Source organism: Heterodontus francisci, chromosome 36 (assembly GCF_036365525.1).
Source record: "Heterodontus francisci isolate sHetFra1 chromosome 36, sHetFra1.hap1, whole genome shotgun sequence".
Classification (NCBI taxonomy): domain Eukaryota; kingdom Metazoa; phylum Chordata; class Chondrichthyes; order Heterodontiformes; family Heterodontidae; genus Heterodontus; species Heterodontus francisci.
In genome coordinates this window covers 8,751,669-8,776,827 of record NC_090406.1, presented here as the reverse complement: position 1 = coordinate 8,776,827, position 25,159 = coordinate 8,751,669, and the positions used below count along the sequence as shown (strand labels likewise).

The 25,159-nt window shown below is 44.4% G+C and overlaps 1 protein-coding gene across 2 annotated transcripts in view; it reads left to right on the top strand.

Moving 5' to 3' along the window:
• LOC137351565 (insulin receptor-like) overlaps positions 1-25,159 on the top strand; it is a 245,345-nt gene that overhangs the window by 143,756 nt on the left and 76,430 nt on the right. For both annotated transcript variants that reach the window (XM_068016102.1, XM_068016101.1), the window contains exon 3: positions 11,368-11,689. In XM_068016102.1, the coding sequence (XP_067872203.1) occupies positions 11,368-11,689 (322 nt within the window). The remainder of the gene's footprint in view (positions 1-11,367; positions 11,690-25,159) is intronic.

Here is a 25,159-nt window from a genome sequence, read left to right as displayed (position 1 = left end):
CACCTGAAGTGAAAATACCAAGCAGGAAAATTACCTGTGTTTCTGGAGGAGCTGATTCCTGGTGCCATGCACGCTGGCACATTGCCCAAGTGCCTGTTCTGTACATTTGTAAACCCAAGTGGTGTCAGTCGCCAGCCTATTTGCTCATGGTGGGGTGCATCGCAGCTTGGACCTGATTCTGTCATCCTCCTTTGTCCACACGGCCAGCAGGAATCACTGGGTTGCATATGGAAGCAGGAATTTGCATGCCTTCCTTTCCCCTTCTCTTTCCCCAACCCCAGCTCCTCACTGTAACAACTGATTACAGTAGACCTGCTAAAGCCTGGCTACCCGACCATAACCCGACTGCATTTGTCGGGTTCGGGTCGGGTCGAAATTCCGAGTCCAGGATTCGGGCTTGGGTCGGGTTGGGCTGGACAGTCCTGCTTCCGGGAAGTCACAGGATCAGGCTTACCCACGATTCCCCACAACTCCAGCCGCAGGAATAGCCTGCTGCCAGAATGGATGAAGAAGATTCACGTTGGGCGCAAAAAAAAAATTTCAAGGGGTTGGGTTCGGGTTGGCTGTGATTGGGTGTGGCCCAGGTCGGGTTTTAATTTTATACCCGAGCCAGGCTTTAATCCCTGCTACGATCTTAACTGAGATCGATGCCTTCAGTGCAGACTGGGGTTTGAGCTGTGGCTCATTGGTAGCACTCTTGTCATTCAGCCTGAAGGTTGTGGGTTCAAGTTCCACGCCAAAGCGCTCAATTTATGCTGACACCCCTGTTGGAGATGCTGCCTTTCAGACGGGATGTTAAACTGATACCTCGTCCACTCTCTCGGGTAGATGTAAAACATCCCACGACGCTGTTTTGAAGAAGAGCAGGGGAGTTCTCTCCGGTGTCCTGGCCAATATTTATCCCTCAACCAATGTTATCTGGTCATTATCACATTGCTGTTTGTGGGATCTTGCTGTGTGCATATTGACTACTGTGTTCCATGCAACTACAAGTGACCACACTTTAAAAATACATAATTGTCTGGAAAGCACTTTGGGGCGTCTTGAAAGGTGCTATATAAATTCAGGTTCTTTTTCACTCTTCCGGGCCAGCATGTTTCCGTTACATACCAGAAAGTGAGTTCACCAGCTGAACCATTGATTTGTGATTTTATAGTCCTTTGTGCCGCAAGTGGAAACAGCAGAGTAAATTATCTTGACTTACTAAGGTCAGCACAAAATGGTGGAGCTGCACTGATTTTTTTTTTTCAAAAAGCAGCAGCCCTAGACTGGATGTTGGGGAGACAAAATAGCAATCCACAATGTAACGGAAACCAGTCTTCCTCTCATATTATACTCATCTTTTCCGGAGGTTGCATCGATGATGTATTTGTGTTCATTGATGTTCAGGTTATGTTATATTTGGTTCTAGTAGTTGAAACTACAGTTGAACTGAGCTGAGGATACCTTCTTAACTTGTGAATGCGTGGCAGCCAATCAGTCCTCCAAACATACTATTACAATCAGGTGAGAAGGGGTATAGGGTAAAGGCCTGCTATCCGATCCGAACCCGACGGGACCCAACGACATGTGTCGGGTTCGGGTCGGGTTGCTCCTCCGGGCCTGGCTTTCTGGCTCGGGCTGGGTCCGGGCCAGAGACACACAGGAAGTCTCGCATTTTGCTCTGCTGGAGTGGAGAGTGTAAAAGTTGAAAAACTTACCTGAGCTGGAGTCCGGGACATCAATGAGGGAAATTCTGAGTCTGCGCAGTGAGTGTCTCAATGATGTCATCACACTCATGCTGCAGCTTTCTTAATCCAAAAGTGGTACAGTGAGTGAGTGCAGTATGGAATCAAGGTAGGTAACCATTCCGGTGGTCGGGTCGAGCGCGGGAAAAAGTGGAGGGATTCGAGCTCAGGTCCGATGTGCTTCGGTCGGGTTTTTATTTCCCGACCTGAGCAGGCCTTTAGTATAGGGGGTTCCCTCTCAGCCTTTGCCTGGTTTAACCATAACAGGGTTTAATTTTTAAACACCATGTTTTTAGCTCCTCCTCAGTGAATTCTTGTTCATTGCTCCAATTGTAAGGCAAAGAAATCAAACAGGTTTCCTTAGATATAAACAAGAAAGGTAGAGGTTTATTAATCTTAAACTCAAATCCGGTTAATGACTACGAATATGCATACGCTATAAACACACACAGATAGAGACAGAAAAAGTAAAAGGATTAAAGGGGAAAAGTTTGAGGCAATATCTGGTAGTTACAGTCCTTTAAGTTCAATGTGAAGTCTTTGGTTGCCGGTAAGTCTTGCAATTCATTGGGGCCCAGTTCACGCTTCAACTTGTTCTGATGTAGGAGTCTTTTCTCTCTCTCGAGGTTTACGTGGGTCCGGTGGCTTTGGAGAGAGCGAGAGAGAGAGAGACAGGCTTCCTTGTTCCAGCCTCAGTTGCACACAGCCTTCTGAATTCAAACTGTCCTGTGGCTAGTTCAAAAAAAACCTGGACCAACCAGTTAGTCATGTGACTAGCTGGTTTAACCAGTCCTGGCTCTGTGGATTCTATCACCTTAGCAGGGCCTGCAATGCGCTTCCTTACACCTTCGATGTCTGGTGATCAAAATCCATTTGGGGTAATTGGAGCAGGGAATGGTCCTTTGTCTTCACAAGCAGCGTCTCTTAGACATGCAAATGGGCTTCCAGCCCAGTGTCTGGTGATCTTCAAACAAGTAATTTCTTCACTCCAGTAGCAGTTTAAAATCAATGTTCAATATGACAAAATTAACATGCCTCATTCTTGGCAGGTGGGGGGGTCTGCATGACAATACCAGCTACAGCAAATGGAACGTGCCCCACAGCTGACCTGGCTACAATACCGTTTCCAAAGTCTTCCAGGGCAGTTTAGCTGTCGGCTTAAGCTTTGCGCAAAGCAGCAGTTCAGTGGTTTTTGTTGAGGTTCATCCCAAGCAGCTCTGTAACACAGGAGTCTGTGCTCTACAGGCTGTTCCCAGGGACGCACACCAAGAATAAACATCAACTGCTGCTGGAGGACTATCAATTCGGTGAAAGACGTCCTTTGGTCTGCCCGAAACTTGCTGGTCTTCCAGCGCAAAGAGTTGTCCACAGATTTTATGAATAAAGTTCTCCCAGAGTCCTGGCCAAATTTTATCTCTCAACCAATATCACTTAAAAACAGATTATCTGGCCATTATGTCATTGCTATTTTTGGGATCTTGTTGTTTAGCTGCTGTGCTTCATTATATTACAACTGTATTTGAAATAAAATACATAATTAGGTGTAAAATAAACTTTGGGATGACCTGAGGTCATGAAAGGTGCTATATAAATGCATGTTCTTTTCTTTCAATTCTCTTTTCTCTTTCCCTGCCATAACAGATAATCTTTCTTTGTCCTCCCCTGAACATGCTGATCTTTGTTGGGGTGCAGTATCCCAATTGGCTATTCTACATTTGTACATGCCAGTATGATTAGTACAGTGATGGCAGAGTGGAGTGGAGATACATTGCACACTATTCTTAACCCTCCATTTAGATCTGGGTCAGTTAAGCTCCTCAATGCTGCTCTGTTGAGGTATTTGCTGCAGTTTACAATATACTATCTCATCAGCTAACATGTTTACTCCCTTCCTCTTCCCTCATTGCGTCCCTTAATCTAATGCCAGGCGTGTAAGCCTTCATTCTGTTTGAGGCATAGTATATCCAGATACCTAGTCATTCATGACTAGGAGAAGTGCATAAGGCAGTCTCCAATTTATTGCTTTCCCTGGGGCAGGTACATTAGGTCTGCCTTACTCCACTTAGATCTGCCCTATAAAGAAGAAAACTAAGGTCACTGTAACTGAGGTCAGCATGGTCATGACTTGAGAAAGTAACAGCTTATAGCATGTGTTGTGATCTACACACAACCCAAGCTGCATCTGAGACAGGTAAGATTTTACTAGGATGGCTAGTTCTGTCTGCTTCTCTCCTTTCTAAATTTTCCTCTCCTCTTTCTCTTAGTCTTTGGACACAGTTTTTCTCCCTCCTGTCTTTCTCTTTCTATGCTCTCTTTCCTCCTTTTCTTCCTGTTTCTCTCTCTCCCTCCCTCACTATCTCCCTTCCTCTTTCTCTCCTTTCTCCTCTGACTCTGACTCACACTTTCTCTTCCTCTTTCCATGTGTATTTTCTTTGTTTCTTCTACCCCACTCCAGCATTCTCCACCCCCCCCCCCCCAACCCCTTTTATTCCCCATTTCTTTCCCTGTCTGAGATAGAAGTGACAGTAAGGAATGCAACATAAATGTATGACTCTGTAATTTACTGCTGCTTCATAATTTCCTTTATGACTAATATCAGATTAAGTACCATTGGTGGGGTAGCAGCTGTTAATATCAGGTCACGGTAGTAACAGAGATTGAGTTAATCCTTGTCCATCTGGTGATCTGATATATGTAGAACGCGCGCTCATTTTTTGGCCTACAGACCTAAGTTGAAGGGGCATGCTGATTGCAATTGCATACAGCATGATGGAATGCACTTAGAACTGCTGTAGTGTGGAATGCCAGAGAGAGCAGGGGGACGAGAGAAATGGACAATAATAACAGTATTGAGAGACTAGACGGGTACAGATCTAACCTGTGCTCAATAATACACTAGTGCCATCAAAGTTTCAGACTGTTTCCACCAAATGTATCTCCAATATCATTACTTGACCATGTTACTGATGCACGTTCCTTTTCATCTGCATCAGTGGTCTTCTTCCTTGGTTCCATTCTTTTTCATTATAACTGCATTCAAGAAAGTGAATGTGATGTCTTCCATCTTTTTTTAAAAAAACATTAAATTTCATTTTTGCCCCCTATTGAGTGAGAGCGAGTGTGCCTTTTATTGTGGTCAAGGCCAAAACCCATTATGTTGGGGCATTGGGAAGTTATGGGACTCCAGTGTAGTACTGAGGGTGTGCTGCATTGCTGGAGGTGCTGTTTCTTGGATAAGACATTAAACTAAGGCCCTGTCTTTGGATATAAAAGCTCTCATGGCACTAGTTTTGAAAACTGCTGTAGAAATGCAAGTTTTTTTTCTTCAAAAATCCTTATCCCTGTTTACAGATCATAATGCATTCTTGCTCCATTCTCTTGCTGCAGCCTCAACTCGCAGTTGGCAATGAAGGTTCAACAACTTGCCTTTGCCTACTAGAACTCTCTTCCTAGACCCCTCCTATTTCCTCAGCTTCTCCCAACCCCACTTCAAAAGCCACCTGAAAACCCATTTCTTACATCATGCTTCTGGCTACCTCCCAATTACTTTTAGGTGCCCAATATGCTGCCCCACAATGAACCATCTTGGGTATATTTTCTAAGTTAAAGGTGTGATAAATGCAAGTGCGGTTATTGTGCAGCTTAGCAATGTTGGCGAGGATGGGATAGGCTAAGTCTCAGTGGTTAGGTGATGGCAAACATGGATTTTAAAAACCTTTTTAGATTGCAGAAGGAGCCCAAAACTGAAGGAAGTACTGAGTTTGAGATCCTGAGACCGATCAAAGTTGAAGTGGAAAATGTTGCTCATGAATTTGGCATTTCTATTTTTTCCCCTATGATTGAAATAAAATATATAGTACTCGTGTAAATTTTCTATTTCTATCCTTCCTAGTGACATCTGTTTGATATTTGAAATACCTTTCGACACAGCCCACTGCAAGTGGGGGTAGGAAAAAACCCCCAAAAAAATTAATGATGGGTTTTGAAATAAGCCACCTCTCTGTTTGCGCGAGGCGGACAAAAATAATCACCAAATAAAGCATTGTTCACCTCAGTACGATATATTTTATTTCAATCATAAGGGAAACGAGCAAGGCTGATCTCTTGTTAAGATCCGATTATCATAACTCAAGTATCGCTATTGTGTAACTTTGTGAATACGTGACATCATGTCTGTTTGCGTGAGATAGGAAGAAATTTTAACTGTCCCCCTGCACCCCCCCCCCCCCCCCATTTGCTCCAGTGAGTGCTTGAGAGGGGTTAAAATTAGCCTGAGTCTACATGCTGGCCTGTCGCTTCATTCCCGCTCAGCATCATATCTCCAGATGCGCAGTGGTTAGCACTGCAGCCTCACAGCTCCAGCGACCCGGGTTCGGTTCTGGGTACTGCCTGTGCGGAGTTTGCAAGTTCTCCCTGTGACCGCATGGGTTTCTGCCGGGTACTCCGGTTTCCTCCCACAGCCAAAGACTTGCAGGTTTATAAGTAAATTGGCCATTGTAAATTACCCCTAGTGTAGGTAGGTGGTAGGAGAATAGTGGGGATGTGGTAGGGAATATGGGATTAATGTATAAATGGGTGTTTGATGGTCGGCACAGACTCGGTGGGCTGAACGGCCTGTTTCAGTGCTGTATCTCTTTGACTTTAAACTCGCCCAAGGCTCTCGCTGCAGACATGCAAGGTATTTTGCAATCAAATGTTAGAGGTGAAAATTTTTTTTCCCTGAGGGTTGTGCAACTTTGGAACTCTCTGCCTTAGAAGTTGATAGAGGCGGGGTGATTGAATATTTTTAAGGCGGAGGTAGATACATTCTTGTTAGGCAAGGGAATCAAAGGTTATTGGGGGTAGATGGGAGTGTGGAATTCGAGACAAACAGATCAGCCATGATCTTATTGAATGGCAGAGCAGGCTCGAGGGGCCGAATGGCCTACTTCTGCTCCTACTTCTTATGTTCATATGTCCCATGATGTCATTGGCACTGTGATGTGATTTTAAGTTAAGGGACAGTCTCGCACTGTCTGCAGCCCTGCCCCAGAACCAAGGCAGGAGTTGTCAACGGGCCAGAAGAAGCTGTTGCAAGTCTTCAGAAAGAACTTTCATTTATGTAGCACCTTTCCCAACCACTGGATGTCTCAAAGAGCTTTACAGCCAATGAAACACTTTTGAAGTGTGGTCACTGTTGTAACGTGGAAAAAGTGGCAGCCAATTTGCACACAGCAATATCCCACAAACAGCAATGTGATAATGACCAGATAATCAGTCGGTTGAGGGATAAATATTGGCCAGGACACTGGGGTAACTCCCCTGCTGTTCTTTGAAATAGAGCCATGGGATCTTTTAAGTCCATCTAAAAGGATAAATGAGGCCTCGGTTTAATGTCTGAAGACGGTCCTTCTGACAGTGCAGCACTCCCTCAGTACTGCTCTGAAGTGTCGATCTAGATTTTTGTGCTGAAGGTTCTGAAGTGGGACTTGAACCCTCAGCCTTCTGACTCAGAGGCAACTGAGCATGGCTGACCTGGCTTGTAATGAGACGGGAAAGGGGGAATGTATTTATTGTCAAATAATTCACTCGCCCGTACTTGTTCACTTTCAGTTCGTGCTGACATATATATTTAATTGGCAAAAAAGAGTTAAGGTTATATAATCACTTGACTTGTAAGATCCATTGCTGACTGACAGTGCCAGTGTGTTGTAGCTAGCCACTTCCCTATCAGTAGAATATTTAAAAGGAACTTGTTCTGTGGTGCCTTATCGTGACACTTGGGATGTCCCAAACCGCTTCACATGAAATAGGTCACTTTTTCCAATTCATTGTTGATGTGTTGATGAGCACAGCAGTCATTTTGCAATATAAACAGAAAATGCTGGAAACACTCAGCCGGTCTGGCAGAATCTGTGGATAGAGAAACAGAGTTATCGTTTCAGGTCTGTGACCTTTCGTCAGAATTTGCATGCAGTTAAGATTATACAAACCACAACGAGATAATTGAGAAGGTAGTCATTTTCAGTGGTGCTATTTGAGGGAAGAATAATGACCAGGGCACCAGGAGAGCTCCCTCCTCTTTAAATTGTGCAGTGGGTTCTTTGACATGTTGCTGAACAGACAGACTGGAGCCTTATTTAGGCAGGAAACCAGGGTTTGGTGTTTACTCAGTTTGCCTTAACCAGTTTGACATTTGATTAAATACTTGGTATTGTGCCTCTATAAATTAATATCAAAACTTCTGGTTCACATTAAAAGGCTCACTGCATTTCTCGTGTGCTTTGAAGCCGTCAGACCAGGAAAGCCCCCGGGTCCGATCCCTGTTCGATTTTGTTCCCAACTTAGCAGTTGGTTGTCATCCTTGCATCTACGAAAGATGATGAACACTTAACAAACAATCCATTTAAGTGGGATGTCTTCTCTTGATGCACCTTTGCTGATGACTGTGAAGGCCAATCCCTGAGAGGGAGGTTCTGTCACAAATACCGTACATGAAGCTGCCAGGTGAAGCTGTGAGTTGTTTTTGACGTTGGTGCCTGTTGCCAAGCTGCTGTAGCAGCTGGTCATCGTGGTAGTGCACACCAGTCCACAGGATGTGTCACCATTTCCCTCTTTGACCAGCTAGTGACTCCCAGGTGCAATAGTTGACATTTGAGGCCTTTATATCACGCTTGCAAGCATCCTTGAAGTGGAGCTTTGGGCCCCGGCTGCCTCACCATACGGCAGGTCCTTGGGTATGCAACCGTTTTCCATCCTGCGGAGGTGTCCGATCCATTGAAGCCACCTCTGTTTGATTAGTGCCAACATGCTTGGGAGCTCTGCCTTTGAGAGGACTGTCGCATTTGTGATTTTTGTCCTGCCAAGATATACCAATAATGTGCCGCAGACAGTGAAGATGGTAATTATTGAGCTTCTTTTCTTGGTGACTATAAGTCACCTGTGATTCATAGCTCTTCAGCAAGGTGTATCCTGTATCTCCTTGCTCAGGAGATGACTATATATTGTCAGCTGCTAGAAAGACTTTTATGTACAAAAAAAAAGTTGTTAAAATGAATTGGTTGATAGCCAGTGGCTGTGGAATCAAAATGGGTTCGGATTTGGAGTTTCTGTTTCCTATCCGGTGGTTAGTGTAAAATTTGCGGTGTGAGTCGCGCTTAAACAGGTTTTTATAGTTTGCGAACTTGTCAGGTGCATGTCATACTTTGCCGTTTGTGCTGGAGTTGGTTGCACCCTGGATTTCAGGGTGCTGAAGTCCTGAGGCTTTCCTGAAGATGCTATTGTTAAATACCACCCTTCAAGTTATGCTGAAAAATCTCTTGTTTCTCTTCCTCTCTCCACCCTGGTTCAATCTTCTCCCCTCTTGGAAGGTGCTAACCATTTCTTGCAGAGATGGTGCTGATGGTGCCTCAACGGTAGTTGCTGTTCTTCATGTGAGAGCTCAGACAATAGGCGGGCTATATGACCAAGGATGGCATCACTGCCAATCCTGCTGCTGTTCTCTCTCACTGCCTGTGCACTCTCGCTTTCTCCTCTCGAAAAGTGGGTAGCAATTTGAGAATGGAACCCTGGCTGATTTGACCCTCCCCTTCCCCCCACCCCCCCACCCCCTTCCCTGTCCCAGCAGCAGAATGTCACTCCCCTGCACTGCCATTGCCATCACTGTGGCTTTCTTTTAAGTCGGCTGCTGGGAACTCTCTGCTGCTGGCTGTGAATTGTCAAGCAGACTTTGTGGCTTGTCTAAACCAAACAATCTTCTTGGGACAGAAATTGGCGAGATCTGGAAGTGCAGGCTAATAAAAAGCATAACCCAGCGAAACCGCAAAGAGGAACCCGCCTCTGTTGTATTTTCAAAAAGGTCAAAAATCCCTTAATTGCAGTATAGCTCTTACTGAACAGATTGGTGTTATATGATACATGTAGTGTACAGTTAAATCTCTCGATTGGGTTACAAGTCATTATACCCTGAGGCAGTCAGTGTTTTAACAAAGAACTTATTATTGTAAGTACCGCAGATATATTTAGATGCTCGCTGCAGTGTACGCGTGTGCTATGTGCATCCGTTTGTGTTCTTTGTTCACATAGATGCCATTTGGCAACGGGCTAGACTGTCACATAAATGTGTCACAATTGGGGCATTCTGAGCTGGAAGCCTGTTTTTATCACTGCTATTGCCAGACTTTGTATACACATGATGCTGTGTGCGCTACAGTTTCACTTCATGTGCCTTTTTTCTCAAACAATCCTTAACTGGGACACTGACCAGTGTCGTCATCAAAGAAAACAAATTTACACATACCTCACTTTTTTTTCAAGGGGCACAACTCGTACAGGAACTCAAATATAAAATGTACTTTTTAACAAAAGGAAACACATAATTCAATCATATTACCTGTGTCCATAAAACACTGCAGTCCTTAATGGTGCCCACCAGTCACGCAAGTTCCCAAGGTTACAGGTGGGGCACTGCACGCTCTCCATCCAGGGCCACCCAGATGGAGACAAGACCAGCAGCTAAAGTTACTTCCCTCGCTGCCTCTATGAAGCTGTTGCAGCGTGTGTCTTTTTAAAAAAAAAAGGTCTCTCCCTGTGCTGACGGTGCTAACTCTCAGCAGGAGTGTAACTTCACAGGTACCTGCAACCTTTCAAGTATTTCATGCAGCTGGGTGTTCCTCTGAAGTAGCTCCTGGGCCTGGAGTGGGGGCAGTCTATTTGGCTAAGGAAATGTAAGCCTATTGCAGCTCGAGTGCTTTTCAAAGACCATATGCTTCATCAGTAGTCAGAGGGAGGCAGTAAAGAAATTCGTGCATTTATATAGCGCCTTGCATGACCTCAGGAAATTCCAAGGTGTTTTACAGCCGTTGAAGTACTTTTTGAAGTGCAGACACTGTTGTAACGTAGGAAATGTGGCAGCCAGATTGTGCAAAGCAAGCTCCCACAAACGGCAAAGTAATAATGACCAGTTAGTCTGTTCTAGTGATGTTGGTGGAGGGATATACAGCAAAGCAGTTGCCCTGGGACGTTGAACTAAGTTCCTGCCTGCCTACTTGGGTGAGTGTTAAAGGTCCCATGGAACTACTTGAAGCGTAGGGCATTTTCTCGGTGTACAAGCCAAGATTTTTCGACATGTCTCCTATCTGTAATTTCCTCCAGCTCGACAATGCTTTGAGAATTCGGTGTTCCTCCAATTCTGGACTCTTGTGCATCCCTGATTTTCTTCGCTCCTCCACCCATTGCTTTCAGCTGCCTTCAGCTCTGGGATTTCCTCGCTAAACCTCTCCACCCCTCTACTTCGCCCTACTCATTTAAGATGCTCCTTAAATCATACCCTTTTAACTACTATCAGTCACCTTTCCCAACATCATTTTCTGTGGCCCAGTGTCAAATTTTATCTGATTGTGCTCCTGCGGAAATGTCTTGGAACGTTTAACTGTGTTACGGATGTATAAATGCAAGTTGTTGACAAGTACCACTAAAAGCAAATTAGTTTGTTGTTATCTCTACTGTTCGTGGGATGTTGCTGACTCAGAACAGCTGCTTCGTATGCCTCCATAACAAAATGGTTCATTGTATAAAATACTGTGACAATATGAGGCTCCAAGTAAAAGCAAGTTGTTTTAAAAAAAATTTGTTTTCCTTTTTTTTTTGTCCTGTTTTGCAGTCTGTTCCTCAGAGTGCCGTCGGAAAGCCTGCACCCCCAGTGGCCGCTGCTGTCACGACGAATGCCTGGGCAGCTGCACAGAACCTGGCAGTGCAGCAAAGTGCGTGGCATGTCGGCACTACTACTATAACGGCGTGTGCATCCCCGACTGCCCTGCCGGCACCTACAGGTTTGAGGGATGGCGCTGTGTGACCTTCTCCTTCTGTCAGATGCTGCACAGTGAATGCAAACCTTCCAAGGAAACCGATTGCACCCGATATGTCATCCACAATGGAGAGTGCATGCCCGAGTGTCCCTCGGGTTACATAGTGAACGCTACCAGGTAAGATGCTAAGTCATGTAACCAGACTGAGTTGGGTGAGGTGGTTGCTTGTGGTCCCTGATAATTTTTTTTATTTATTTATACAGCACTGAAACAGGCCCTTCGGCCCATCGAGTCTATGCCGACCATCAACCACCCATTTTATACTAATCCTACATTAATCCCATATCCCCTACCACATCCCCACAATTCTCCTACCACCTACCTACACTAGGGGCAATTTACAATGGCCAATTTACCCATCAACCTGCAAGTCTTTTGGCTGTGGGAGGAAACCAGAGCACCCGGCGAAAACCCACGCGGTCACAGGGAGAACTTGCAAGCTCCACACAGGCAGTACCCAGAATTGAACCCGGGTCGCTGGAGCTGTGAGGCTGCGGTGCTCGCCACTGTGCCGCCCTCACATTTGTAATGCTAGCCAAACAGTAGAAATAGCTACGTGTTCTGCAAACGTTTTTTTAAATCTGCTTTTCGTGAGAGAGATTGTGAGCAGCAGAATAAGTAACTATTTCCACAGTTGTCGTGTAGAAGAAAGAACTTGCATTTCTATAGCGCCTTTCACAATCTCCATAGGTTCCAAGATAGTTCATTGTTTAAAGTGCTGAGGCTCCATATGAAGGCTCCATCCTCAGAACATCCCCAGAACATTCCCAAGCCGTTTCGAGCCAATGAAGTATTTTTGAAGTGTAGTCACTGTTGTAATGTAGGACGGGTTCTCAACGGGGGGGCGGTGGTGTCCGCGAGAAGTTTTCAAGGGGTCCGCCAAAAATAACCAGAGAAGGTGTAGCATGCGGGCCTTGTGCAATGTACCTGTGCCACGCTCTTGAATTTTTAAACTGTCCTTGAGCCGCACGACCATGCAGTTCAACCAACAGCCAGTAACTCAGCTTCCCTGCTTACACGTGCACAACATGTCCCTCCGTCCCTCACCCTAGGCTCAATCTGACGCCCATTCCCCTTAACTGAGCAGACAGAAAAAATACTTCTGTTGTGTTACAAGGGGTCATGGAATTTTTATAACACTGGAAAGGGCCTCAGAAGCATAGAGCTTGAGAACCCATGATGTAGGAAATTGCTGTAGTGCACCATAACTCTATTTAGACTTAGACAAAGCGAGAGATTATGCATCTGAGTTTGCTAACAATACAAAGTTAGGTGGAAATGTAACCTTTGAGGAGGACACAAAGAGGCTGCAAAGAGATATAGTCAGGTTAAGTGCGTGGGCAGCAAAATGGCAGATAGAGCATAATATGGGGAAGTCTGACGTTATTCACTTTGGTAGTAAGAATAGAAAAGCAGAATATTTTTGAAAAGGTGTGAAACTTCTAAATGTTGGTGTTCAGAGAGTCTTGGGTGTACTCGTACAAGGAACGCAGAAAGTTTAGCATGCAGGAACAGCGAGCAATTTGGAAGTCAAATGGCATGTCAGCCTTTATGGCAAGAGGATTAGAGCACGAGAATAAGTAAGTCTTGCTACAATTGTACAGGGCTTTGGTAAGACCACATCTGGAGTACCCTGCATAGTTTTCGTCTCCATATTTAAGGCATTGGAGGTGGCACAGCAAAGGTTCACTAGATTGGTTCCTTGGATGAGTGGGTTGCCCTATGATGATATCCTTCCCTGAAGGACAATAGTGAACCAGATGGGTTTTTACAACAATCCAGTAGATTCACAATCATCATTACTGAGACTTTTTTTGTGCCATTGAATTTAAATTTCCCCCATCTACCGTGGTGTCCCTGGAGCAATAGTCCATGCCTCTAGATTACTAGTCCAGTAATATTGCCACTATGCCACTGTCCCCCTTTGGTTCCTTTTCTTCCTTCCCCTCCTGAGCGAGCTATATTTGTACTGAAAGGTGACACTTTGCCCAAGTGACATTTCCTTAATGTGACTGCAAATTCAGCAGGATATTTGTCCAAGGATATGCGGGAGGGGGAGGAAATCACAGACTAATCCCACCCCCTACTTGCCCGACCTTGCAGCATGCACAGGTTTGACCAGGAGTCGCTGGATGGTGATCTGGAGAATGAATCCCGTCTAGTTTTCCTTGCGCTAGTACTGAGGCCAAAGAGAGCATTCCTCCCATTTCTCACTAGCTGACACTCACTAAATCAGTACAGACTGGGAATTGGAGCTGAGTTATGTGGCTTGGTTACACAGTGGACTGTGGAGTTCCCACCACTGCCTTCGAGGGAGTATACTCAAAAATTTAATTGTTAGTACATTTTTAAAAATAACCTGGAACAAAATTTCCATGACTTATACAAAACAAGCCCCAAATTTTATTAATGTCTCTGTTGCTGAAACGCTCATCTATGCTTATGACTTCCAGGCCCGATCATCCAATGCTGTCCTGGCCACTCTCCCAGCCTTCACATTCTCCAAACTTAAGCTCATCCAAATCTCTACTGACCATATCCAATCACATATCACTCCTATGCTTGCTGACCTACATTGGCTCTGGGTCCTCCGATGTCTGCAATTTAAATTTCTCATCCGTGTGTTTAAATCCCTTCATAAGTTCTCCCCTTCCTATGTGTAATCTTCTCGACTACAACTCCTTCTCCTCCCACAACGCCCACATTCCTCTGACTGTAGCCAACGATACACAACATCTTCCTTTGCTCCCGCCACTCCCCCACCTCCCCACACCCAGATACCCCACCATTGCAGGTTCCGCCTTCAGCTGTTCCGGCTCCATGCTCTGGAATTGTGTTGCTAAGCCTCTGTGTCTCCGCTTGCCTTGTTTTGCTTTCTCCCACCTACCGAATATTGCTTTCAGTGCCTCACCATCTAGTTTTATCTGATTACGTGTCTTAGGGCATTTTCTCCACATTAAGGAGTTATATAAAGGAAAACTGCTATCCTTGTAGATTCTAAACATTTTGCATTTCATGATGTATAGTGTGTTTCTTTTTCCCCTTTTAATTTTTGTTTCATGTGAATGCTCTTGACAATCTGAAATGAGCTCATGTCTGTATTCAGAACTGGACAATAGCTGTTTACAAACTGGGACAGTGTGAAGTGGTGATGAAATGAAAGGGCTGGCCTCTTCATGTGTGGCAGTTCATCATTGACTCATAAATGGCAAATTAGTTCTGTAGGACAGAGATGAAGCTGTCAGACTATTACAGGAGAGAAACAATCACAGCCTTTGTTCAGCTAAAACCATCCTTTGTATTCTGTGTGATGAAGAGGTGAAGCAACCTCACTGCAGTTGATGGTGTTTTTTCCACCACGGAGGCAAGGTAGACATTATTTTGAACCTTTTGTGTAGTCCTAGTCCTTCACACTTCACAAAACATATTTGTCCAGCCACAGAATCTAACCATTTCCCCTTGATATTCAGTGGCATTACCGTAGCTGAATCTCCCATCAGCAACATCCTGGGGGGTTACCATTGACCAGAAAATGAACTGGACCAGCGATATAAATACTCTGCCTACAAGAGTAGGTCAGAGGCTGGAAATTCTGCAGCAAGTGACCCATTTCCTGACTCCCCAAAGCCTGTCCACCATCTACAATGCACAAGGCAGGAGTGTGATAGAATGCTCTCCACTTGCTTGGGCAAGTGCAGCTCCAAGAGCACTCAAGAAGCTCGACGTCATCCAGGACAAAGCAGCCCGCTTGATCGGCACCCCATCCAGCACTTTAAATATTCACTTCCTTCACCACTGGCGCACAATGGCAGCAGTGTGTAACATCTAAAAGATGTACTGCAGCGACTCAACAAGGCTTCGTCAACAGCACCTTCCAAACCCACGACCTCTACTACCTAGAAAGACGAGGGCAGCAGACGCATGGGAACACCACCACCTGCAAGTTTTCCTCCAAGCCGCACACCATCCTGACTTGGAACTTTGTTGGCGTTCCTTCGCTGTCGCTGTGTCAAAATATTGGAACTCTCTCCGTAATAGTACTTTGGGTGCACCTACGTCAGATGGGCTGCAGCGGTTCAAAAAGGCAGCTCACCACCACTTTCTCAAGGACAATTAGGGATGGGCATGAATGTTGGCCTTGCCAGTGACACTCACATCCCATGAACGAATAAACAAAACTTAATTCCTGCCCTTCTCTCCATGAATAAAGCGCTAAACGAGGATTCCTCCTTGGGTACAGTTCCACTGGTGCCAACAGTTCCTCTACCCAAGTCGTGAAAATTAGGGTTTTTGACGAAATGGGGAAACAGACTTCACACCTAAGCCTAGTCATATTGTCTCCCAACATCCACATAAGCTTCCTTCCCAGTAGGAGTAGGACGCCTGGCTGATTTTTTTTTTCTTTCCTCTCTACTGGTTCAGAGCTGCTGAGATGCTAACTACAATAGCTGAGATTACAAACTCAGCATGGACTTGTAACCTTGTGTGTATAACTCAGTCACACGTTCCGTATCTGTTGACTAGCTGGTGGAGCTCTGTTGGGAATAAATGAGTGTTCTATGGCATCTTCTAATACATGGAATATAGGTCCAAAAGTGGGTGGTATGGTCATGATTAAATTTAAAGTAAAACTTTGTTGCACTCTGTTGTGGAACTTAGATGATGAGTATCTATCCGTCAGATCACGCAACCAATTATTGCCCAGCACTCTGGAGAGGAGGGGAAAGATGGGGTGGGAGTGCTGGAAGAGTGACATTGTTTGGTTCACTTGAGTTCCTCTTCCTGCCAACTGTTTGGAGATCTGCATCAATGATTGTGGAGAAGATTACCAAGACCATTCTTGGTATTAAGTACATAGGATATACGGCACAGAAACAGGCCATTCAGCCCAACCAGTCCATGCCTGCATTTATGCTGCACTCGAGCCTCCTCCCATCTTTCCTAATCTAAATCTATCACCGTAACCCTCTATTCCCTCTCCCTCATATGCTTGTCTAGCTTCCCCTTAAATGCATTATACTGTTCACTTCAGTCACTCCCTAAGGTTGCAAATTCCACATTCTCATCATTCTTTGGGTATGAAGTTTCTTCTGAATTCCCTATTGGATTTCTTGGTGACTCTCTTATATTGATGGCCTCTAGTTATGCTCTTCCCCACAAGTGGAAACATTCTCTTTGTTTCCACTCAGTCAAAACATTTCATAATTTTAAATATCTCTATTAGGTCACCCCTCAGCTGCCTTTTTGATCTCCCTGTCCTTCCTTGGAGAATTGCTTCTTAACATGAGTCCTGTACTTGTCAATTAACAGTTTGTATCTCTGTCCCATTATTTTGCAAACATGGTTTAATTTGGAATAATGTTTGGGATTAACTTTTTAATGGCAAAACCTCCCGCATGGTTAGAGAGGGATTCTTGATGTGGAGGGTTATTGTGAGGGAAGGAGAAGACCATAGAGGGAAATTGGAAGTATTGGAGCAGACTGCAGCAGTTGAAGAGCCGTCTGTTGCTGCCTTCCTTCTGTGCTGCAATTTCCATGATTCTAAGAGAAAAGAATGCTGTTATTTGAACGTAGAAGAATCTAGTTTATTTGCCCATCCCACCTGAAGGGAGAATGCTTGCAGATGAAACATTCAAGAATATTCAATGATAGCTTTCCAAAATAAAATTATTGCATTTTAATGAAATAAAGTAAAAGCTTTTGATCCAGCAGTAATAATATCAGCGAGCTGCACATCAGACCATTCCTTTCCGGATTCTGTTTTAAAAGCAACTTGACGGCTTTTTGATTAAACTTTGTCGACCATTATTCATGAGGAGCTGCAGAAGCCAGAGATGTCTTGCTGACCCAGATGTTGTTCTATTTCTAGATTATGGGAGTGACCGGTTCAACATGGATCATCATATCAAGCAGTCAACCCCATTAACTTTCATTTATTCCAGACAAATATTTGAAGCCATGTCATCCTGAAATTTCCAAAAGCTAGTTCCTTTAACCCTTTCCTGCCCAGGGCTGCCAACTCCATTTCTGTTCTCAGTTCATGAGGGAGCCTTTTTTTTTTTACATTGTGATGATGGTGACAGAAATAGGGTACTTCTACTGTCAATGGCACAAGTTGATGTAATGGGGGTGGCATGCCACATATTCCACATGCTGCAAGGTCTGATTTTTTTTCCAAGGTTATTGGAGTAGCTGTCGGAGCCATTGGAAGAGGTAGGCCTCCTGCTCTATGGTTCTCTCAAAGGTCTGATGAGGTACTGGCAGTATGTTGGGAGAGTGTGCAGTACCTGCAGCTCACAAGTTTCCATTTCACCTTGCTCATTGCTGATCTTGCGCCAATATAAAATTAGCTGATTTCTGCCTTGTGTGAGTTCCAGTGCTATTCTGTATGCGCCGACCAAGAGTTTCTGCCTCAGATTGATTCGCGACTGAGAACGACCGCCGTGTTTGCCATCAGTTGTTGAACAAAGCAAGGCATCCATTAAATTATGAGGGAGAGGGTGGACATGTGGCTCGTTGTTAGTGCGTGCCCAAGTACAATTTTTATTTTTTTAAGTTATTTCTGCAAACATGAGCTCAAATTTGTGACCCCAACCCCCCCCCCCCCCCCCACAAATGTCCAAATGCGCCTCATTTTATCATTTGATATAGCAAACCAAATGAATGTTTACCTTGTACTGAGACTGATTTGGATCAGTGAAACAGCACCATCTGTGACTTGGTCAGCTGGGGATGGAGTGTTTTTTTATTTGGCAGGCTTCGATGCTCTGCTTCAACCTCCAGCTGGCAATATCCATCTAAATAGGTGCCTCATCAGTGAGGGTTACTTAACTACGCGATAGACAGCTCCTGCTGGCTGATCAGAGTGGTGTTGGCAGCGATTGTGTGTAATGTCTATGACCTTAATTGCACTGCTGAAGGAGATCTGCAGCTATGCAGCTCCTACATAACCACGTTCAGAGTCTGTAGTGACATTGAATTTTGCTTTTTTTTTTAAAAAAGGAAAAATAGTTTCTTGGGTGCTTTTTTTTAAAAAACGTTACACGCTGCCTTTTAAACTTAGTACTTCCAGCTCAACCTTGTGTTACCCTGGTCAGTAATGTTAAAATCAAGTCATCCAGGACCATAGATGTCCCACATCCAATCCTTAATCTGTGTAAGGTTACTGTGGCCCAGCTGGAGTGGGGGGTGGTGAGGAGGTATATCAATATTTTTGTTGTTGCGACCCTTTGGAGCTACGGAGTGAGAATATCGTCCAGAGCTCCCATTTGGTACTGGAACTGATGAGAATCCTGCAGGTTTATGGATGTCTACTGAATGCAGAATCGGATGTGGCTGTGACGTCGTCCTACGGCTAGATGAGTTGTAAAGCTGGCGGACTGAGCTTGCACAAGAAGACTTGGGTGTTGGTAGATGAGCCAGAAGGGAGTTGGAGCCTGGATCCCAGCATGAGTGGAAGGCAAACGGGAAGTTTTTATTTCCCTTTGCACAGATGTCATGGTGGTGTTTACACCTGTGTTGCGCCCTAGTTTGGTTGCAGATTTACTACTGGTTTTATTTCCCACTGGTACTGTCCTGATTTGATTAAAGTTGCCTCTTGCTGTCCAATTAAAGCAGATTTATGCTGTCGGCTTCTGTACATAAGGTTCTGAGTTAATGCTGCAGTATCTGTGCAGCAGGCAAAAGGAGCCAATTTTTATCCTTACAGCCAGTGTCAGATTCTCAACTTAGTGCTGTAGTTGATCACCGGGTACATTTATTGTTAAGTTTTCTTCACTCCCATCTATTTCCAAAATCAGAAATTAGTTGACCTTTTACAACTTGACTATATTTTATCCAGTCTCTGCTCACAGCTCATTAGTGGAATCATTGATCCCATTTAATTTTGGGGGTGGGGGTGGGGGTGGGTGCAGCAAAGTAATGGTGATTCCTTTCATGTCTTCCAGAAAACAATTACAAGGTCGGCTGGTAGGTCAGTGGGGAATCAGTGCCTGCTGTGGTTCTGACCCATGAAGCCCAAAAGTTTCACTTCCTCATCTGTGCTGAGTTACCTGATGATGCTGCAGCCTGCTTTGGGGTAGAGAGGGGACAAATTGGCTGTGGTTCTTTTTTCTGGTTGTCAGTGAGAGATGTTTGCATTTCAAAAAACCAACCAATTTAGAACCATTGATTTCATAACACCCACCTCACCCCCCGCCCCCCCCCCCCCCCACCGTATCATTTGCTTTGTCGTTCGCTTAAATCCAGTGTTAAAGAGGCACGTGTAGGGTATTTGGGGATGATGGGATTGGACTCTGTTTGAAGAGTCTCCTCCCAGTCAAGGAAGAAGGAACAATTTGCATTTATATAGCTCCTTTCACAGCCTTGAGAGATTCCAAAGGGCTTTACAGCCGGTAAAGTACTTTTTAAGTGTACTCACTGTTGTAATGTAGGAAACATGCAGCCAATTTCCACACAGCAATTTCCACTCCTCTCCTAAACAACAAGGTGATAATGACCAGATTTTTTAAAATGCTCTTGGTTGAGGGGTAACTGTTGGCCAACACACTGAAGAGAATTTTCCTCTTCGTCTTCAAAATAGTGCCATGAGATCTTTTATGCTCACCTAACGGGGCAGACAGGGCCTCAGTTGAACGTATAATCTTAAAGATGGCACCTCCGGCAGTGCAGAATTCCTTCAGTACTGCACTGCAGTTTGTGCTCTAGTCTCTGGAGTGGGGCCTGAACCTGTAACCTTGTGACTCGGAGGCAAGAGTGCTACCTGCTAAGGCATGGCTGACACATTAGCCTGCTTGCTCGTTAAGTATGGCCACTTGGGCGAGGCACTGGAGGGTAGCTTGTGTTTCTACAGCTGTATCCCGACCAGAGTCAGCACAATAAGGAGAGTACAAATTTGGGAGGGGGGGGGGGGGGGGTGGGGGGTGGAATTGAATCCAAAGAATTAGGAAGGTAATCTGAGTGGAGCAGCCTGGTATGGCTGGAAACAGCAGCTCCTCTTATCAGTGAAGACTGTGTGGTTTTTATTGGAAGGAATTTTCATAACTTGTCAGGTTTTGATATAATTAGAATGTATATTTTTAAATTCAGAAGGAAAGGAGTTTGGTTACAGCTTTCTCTCTTTCCAAGATTTCGATGTCTTGTAGGCAAGGCTATTCTTTTGGGACTGATGTGTGTTTGGTGGTAGGGGAAGTGGGATGGCGGGGCTGTAACAGATACCTGTCAAAGGGCAGTTAAGAGCCAACCACATTGCTATGGATCTGCAGTCACATGTCAGCCAGACCAGGTAAGGACGGTAGATTTCTTTCCCTAAAGGACATTAGTGAACCAGATGGGTTTTTATGACAATTGATAGTTTCATGGCACCATTACTGAGACTAGCTTTCAATTACACATTTTTTATTAATTAATTGATTTATTAATTGAATTTGAATTCCACCAGCTGCCGTGGTGGGATTTAAACCTGTGTCCCTATGGCATTAGCCTGGGCCTCTGGATTGCTAGTTCAGTGACATTACCACTCCACCACTGTCTCTTTTATGTCCATTTGAGCAGGTGGACCAGGCCTCAACTAAGGATTGCCTCTAAAAGATAGCACCTCCACCAAAACTCCATCAATATTGCACTGAACAGTCTTCAAAGTAATTTGTTGCATGCAAAGCGCTTCAAGACGTTTGAGACTTGATGAATCGCTTTGTAAATCCAAGCATGGCCACCATTACTTGATGAGATCTAAAGATGTACTTGCTTGGGCAGGATTATTTAAAACAGAATATTTCTGTCTTTATGAGACTGCCTTCACTGTATAAAACATGATTGGATGATAACTGTAATACCTTTTCTAAACTGTAACAGTTGAGCGTATTTGGGGAAGGGTTGAGGGATTTTTCTTGTATTATATTTTGTTTAGATCTCCTGAAACTGGGTTTATTACACATTTTTTCAGACAAAAAGCTCTTGAGTGGATTATTAATTACCTGACATTTTGCAAACTTGTCCAGTTTGGAAAAAGTATTTTTCCTAGAAAGAAATCTAACCGAGCTGTGCTTGGTGGATCTGAAGTTGGCCGGGTACTGGACTGAGGTGATGTTTAACATTTAGTTTCCTTCTTGGGGGTGTGTCTGGCTTCTGCCTGGCAGTTCCCCACTGAGATCAGTAACTATCTCAATGAGGAATCACAGTGCAACCGCCTTGCGGTGAGGTGCATTGTGTTGTGACTCCCAGCGCGTGCTGTATTTAACCCCGTTCACAGTCTCTTTCTGAGCACTCTTCTGTCTCTGTTCTTGGTTAAAAGCTCATTGTGTTATTTTCATTTACTTCTACTCCGTTCCCACATCTATGGAAAAGATTCCATCTGCCCATAACTGCGTCCATCTCCTCCTGTGAGCATTGTTGCTTCTGAAACGTTCCGCTAATTTGTGGTTTGTGACTAACCAGTCTTAATTTAAGTCAGGTCCTGGTTTTGACATTTGTGTAAACTGTAAAACAAGGAATTAAATCCCCATTAAGACTGGGATTGTGTGGATCTCTATCCCCTCCTTTTTTTGGGGTGGGGGTGGGCACTTTTGAGGGAAAGCAAAGTGGGGTTTTCATGACTCCAAGATAACATGCCTCCTGCTGGAATTTGGTAGCCATGTCCAGCTGACTTGTGGCAGACTCACTATGCTGATATAAGAATATAAGAGGAGGCTTTTACAGCCCTTTGAGTGCTCCACCATTCACTAAGATCATGGTTGATCTTCTACCTCAATTTCCCTTTCCTGCCCTATCCCCATATTCCTTGATTCCCTTAGTATCCAAAAATCTGTTGATCTCAGTCTTGAATCTACTTGCTGACTGAGGCTCCACAGCCCTCTGGGGTGGCGAATTCCAAAGTTTCACAATCCTCTGAGTGAAGAAATTTCTCCTCATCTCAATCCTAAATGGCCGACCCCTTATCCTAAGACTATGACCTTCTAGTTCTAGACTCTCCAACCAAGCGAAACAGCCTCTCAGCATCTACCCTGTCAAATCCTCTCAGAATTTTATACATTTCAATGAGATCCCCTTTCATCTAAACTCCAGAGACGGGCAGTTCTTCAGGACACTGCGGGTGATTGATTTGCCAGCCTGGCTCACAAATGGAGGAGTAGATTGAACTCTTCCTAGTTTGCAAGCCAGTATCCGAATGGGTTAGGTGGTCTTGGCTGGCCAAGCACTGAGATGCACAGTGCTGTTCGTCTGCAGTTTTAGTCAGTAGGTTGCGTTATTTTAGCTGGTTTTTCTCACAACCCTGCATGTTTCTCAACAGCTCCCCCCTCCCTCCCACTCCACAACCTGATAAAGAAGGAATAAAAAGGATGTGAATTAGTGATGGCACCATCAACTTAACAGGCATTTCTAAATCTGTGATTTGTTGCTGCCTTCATTCATTTGATTACTCCCTTTTTTTGATTGGTTCTCATCTACAAAAGCCTGCTGAAAACTATCCTGATGGCCCTTGTCCTCATTACAGTCTGAAGACCAGAAGAAACCAACAGCTTAAATTTGTACAGTGCTTTTAATGTAGCTAGATGTCCCCAAACTTTGCAAACATGTGAGAAAAATAGGCACCGAGGTGAAGGAGGAGAGAATTAGGAGGGCTGTGTGAGTAAAAAGCTTGGTTGAAGAGGAGGTTTTGAGGGAGCTCTTAAAGGAGGAACCCAGTTTGTAAATTTCCACTCATTTTGAGAACGATGCTGGCTGCAGTCCAGGTTTTGTGACCAGCCCCGTCCTCTGCGTGTTTAAGACCTCGGGTTTGCAAAGCTGCCGATTTGCATCAATCCATTTGGAGCCGTTCCAGTCGTATTACTATAGAACAGTTTGATCTGCTTTTGTGAATGTCAGACAGGAACATCTCCTTCTTAGCAACAGGTCTGATCTGTTAAACAAGCTTGCTTACCGACATAATCAAGTTTTTTTAAAGAATTTTTTTATTGGCTGCAGCACATACAGTGACTTGTTGATTAGTTGGTGACTTTGATTGCTAGTTAATGTCTTTGCTGTTGTTTCTAAAATAAACTGCTGATACTGGTGAGATGGGAGGTTCTTTTTGCAGTCTTGTCATTATTAAGGTTTTCAGTTCATTTTCAGCAGTAGCAAAGCAAACATCAGAATTGGAGCAGTAATTTAATTCTCACTCTGCCTGCCACAGCAGACTTAAAGCAATCAGCAGGCCTGCTATCCCAACAGCAGTTAAAAACCTAATGTCAAGCTCCAACCCCCATCCCGTTTTACTTGTCCTGAACATACTCTCACATTGACTTTGGCCTCTTATGCAATCTCTCTACCTTCACTTCACCATTGGTAGCTGTGCCTTCAGCCAGCAAGGCTCCGAGCACTGGAATTCCCTCCCTAAATGCCTCTGCCTCTAGTTTCTTGTCCTCCTTAAAGACCCAACTCTTTAACCTAGCTTTTAATCACTCTTCCTAATATCTACTCCTTTGGCTCAACATTGTTCTTTGTTCCTTACTCCTCAGCCATAGTTCAGTCAGTAGCACGCTTGTGTCTCAGTCACAAGATTATGGATTCAAGCCCCACTCCAGGACTTGAGCACAAAAATCAAGACTGGCATTCCATTGCAGTACTGAGGGAGTGCTGCATTGTTAGAGGTGCTGTCTTTTGGATGAGATGTTAAACTGAGGCCCTGTCTACACTCTGCTGGACATAAAAGATCCCATGGCACATTTTTAAAGAAGCGCAGGAGAGTTATCACCGGTATCCTGGCCAATATTTACCCCTCAATCAACTCTTATGAAAGCAAATTCTCTGAGATTAACATATTGCAGTTTGTGGGAGCTTGCTGTGTGCAAATTGGTTGTTGTGTTTCCTATGTTAGAACAGTGCCAAAACCTCAAAAGAACGTTAGTGGCTGTAAAATGCTTTGGAACATCCTGTGGTTATGAAAGGCGCTCTATAAATGCAAGCCTTTTTTCTCTCTCTTTGAAGCAACTTGGGACATTTTTTGACTTTAAGGCACTCTATGTAATTAGGGAAGGAAATCTGTCATCCTTACCTGGTCTGGCCTACGTGTGACTCCAGACCCACAGCAATGTGGTTGACTCTTACATGCCCTCTGAAATGGCTTAGCAAGCCAGTTGATGGGCAATAAATGCTAGGCTGGGCTAGCCAGAGATGCCCACATCCCACAGACAATTATATAAAAAAAAATGCATCCTCAGATATCTCTGTTTCTGCACCCCCATTAAAATTGTACCATTTAGTTTATATTGACTTTCCTCATTCTTCCTACGCTTTTCTGCATTAAACTTGTTTGCCCATTTTACCAGTCCGTTCATGGTCATTTATGTCACAGAAGGAGGCCATTTGGCCCATTGAGTCTATGCTGGCTCTCCATGAAGCTATGCAGTCAGTCCCACTCCCCAGCTCAATCCCCTGCAAGTCTATTTCCAACCTCCTCTTGAAGTCATTGATCATCTCCACTTCCACCATCCATGTGGGCAGAGAGTTCCAGGTCATTAACACCTGCTGCATAATAAAAAAGCGCTTCCTCATATTCCCCCTGCATCTTTTGCCCCAGATTTTCGATCTGTGTCCCCTAGTCCTCGTACC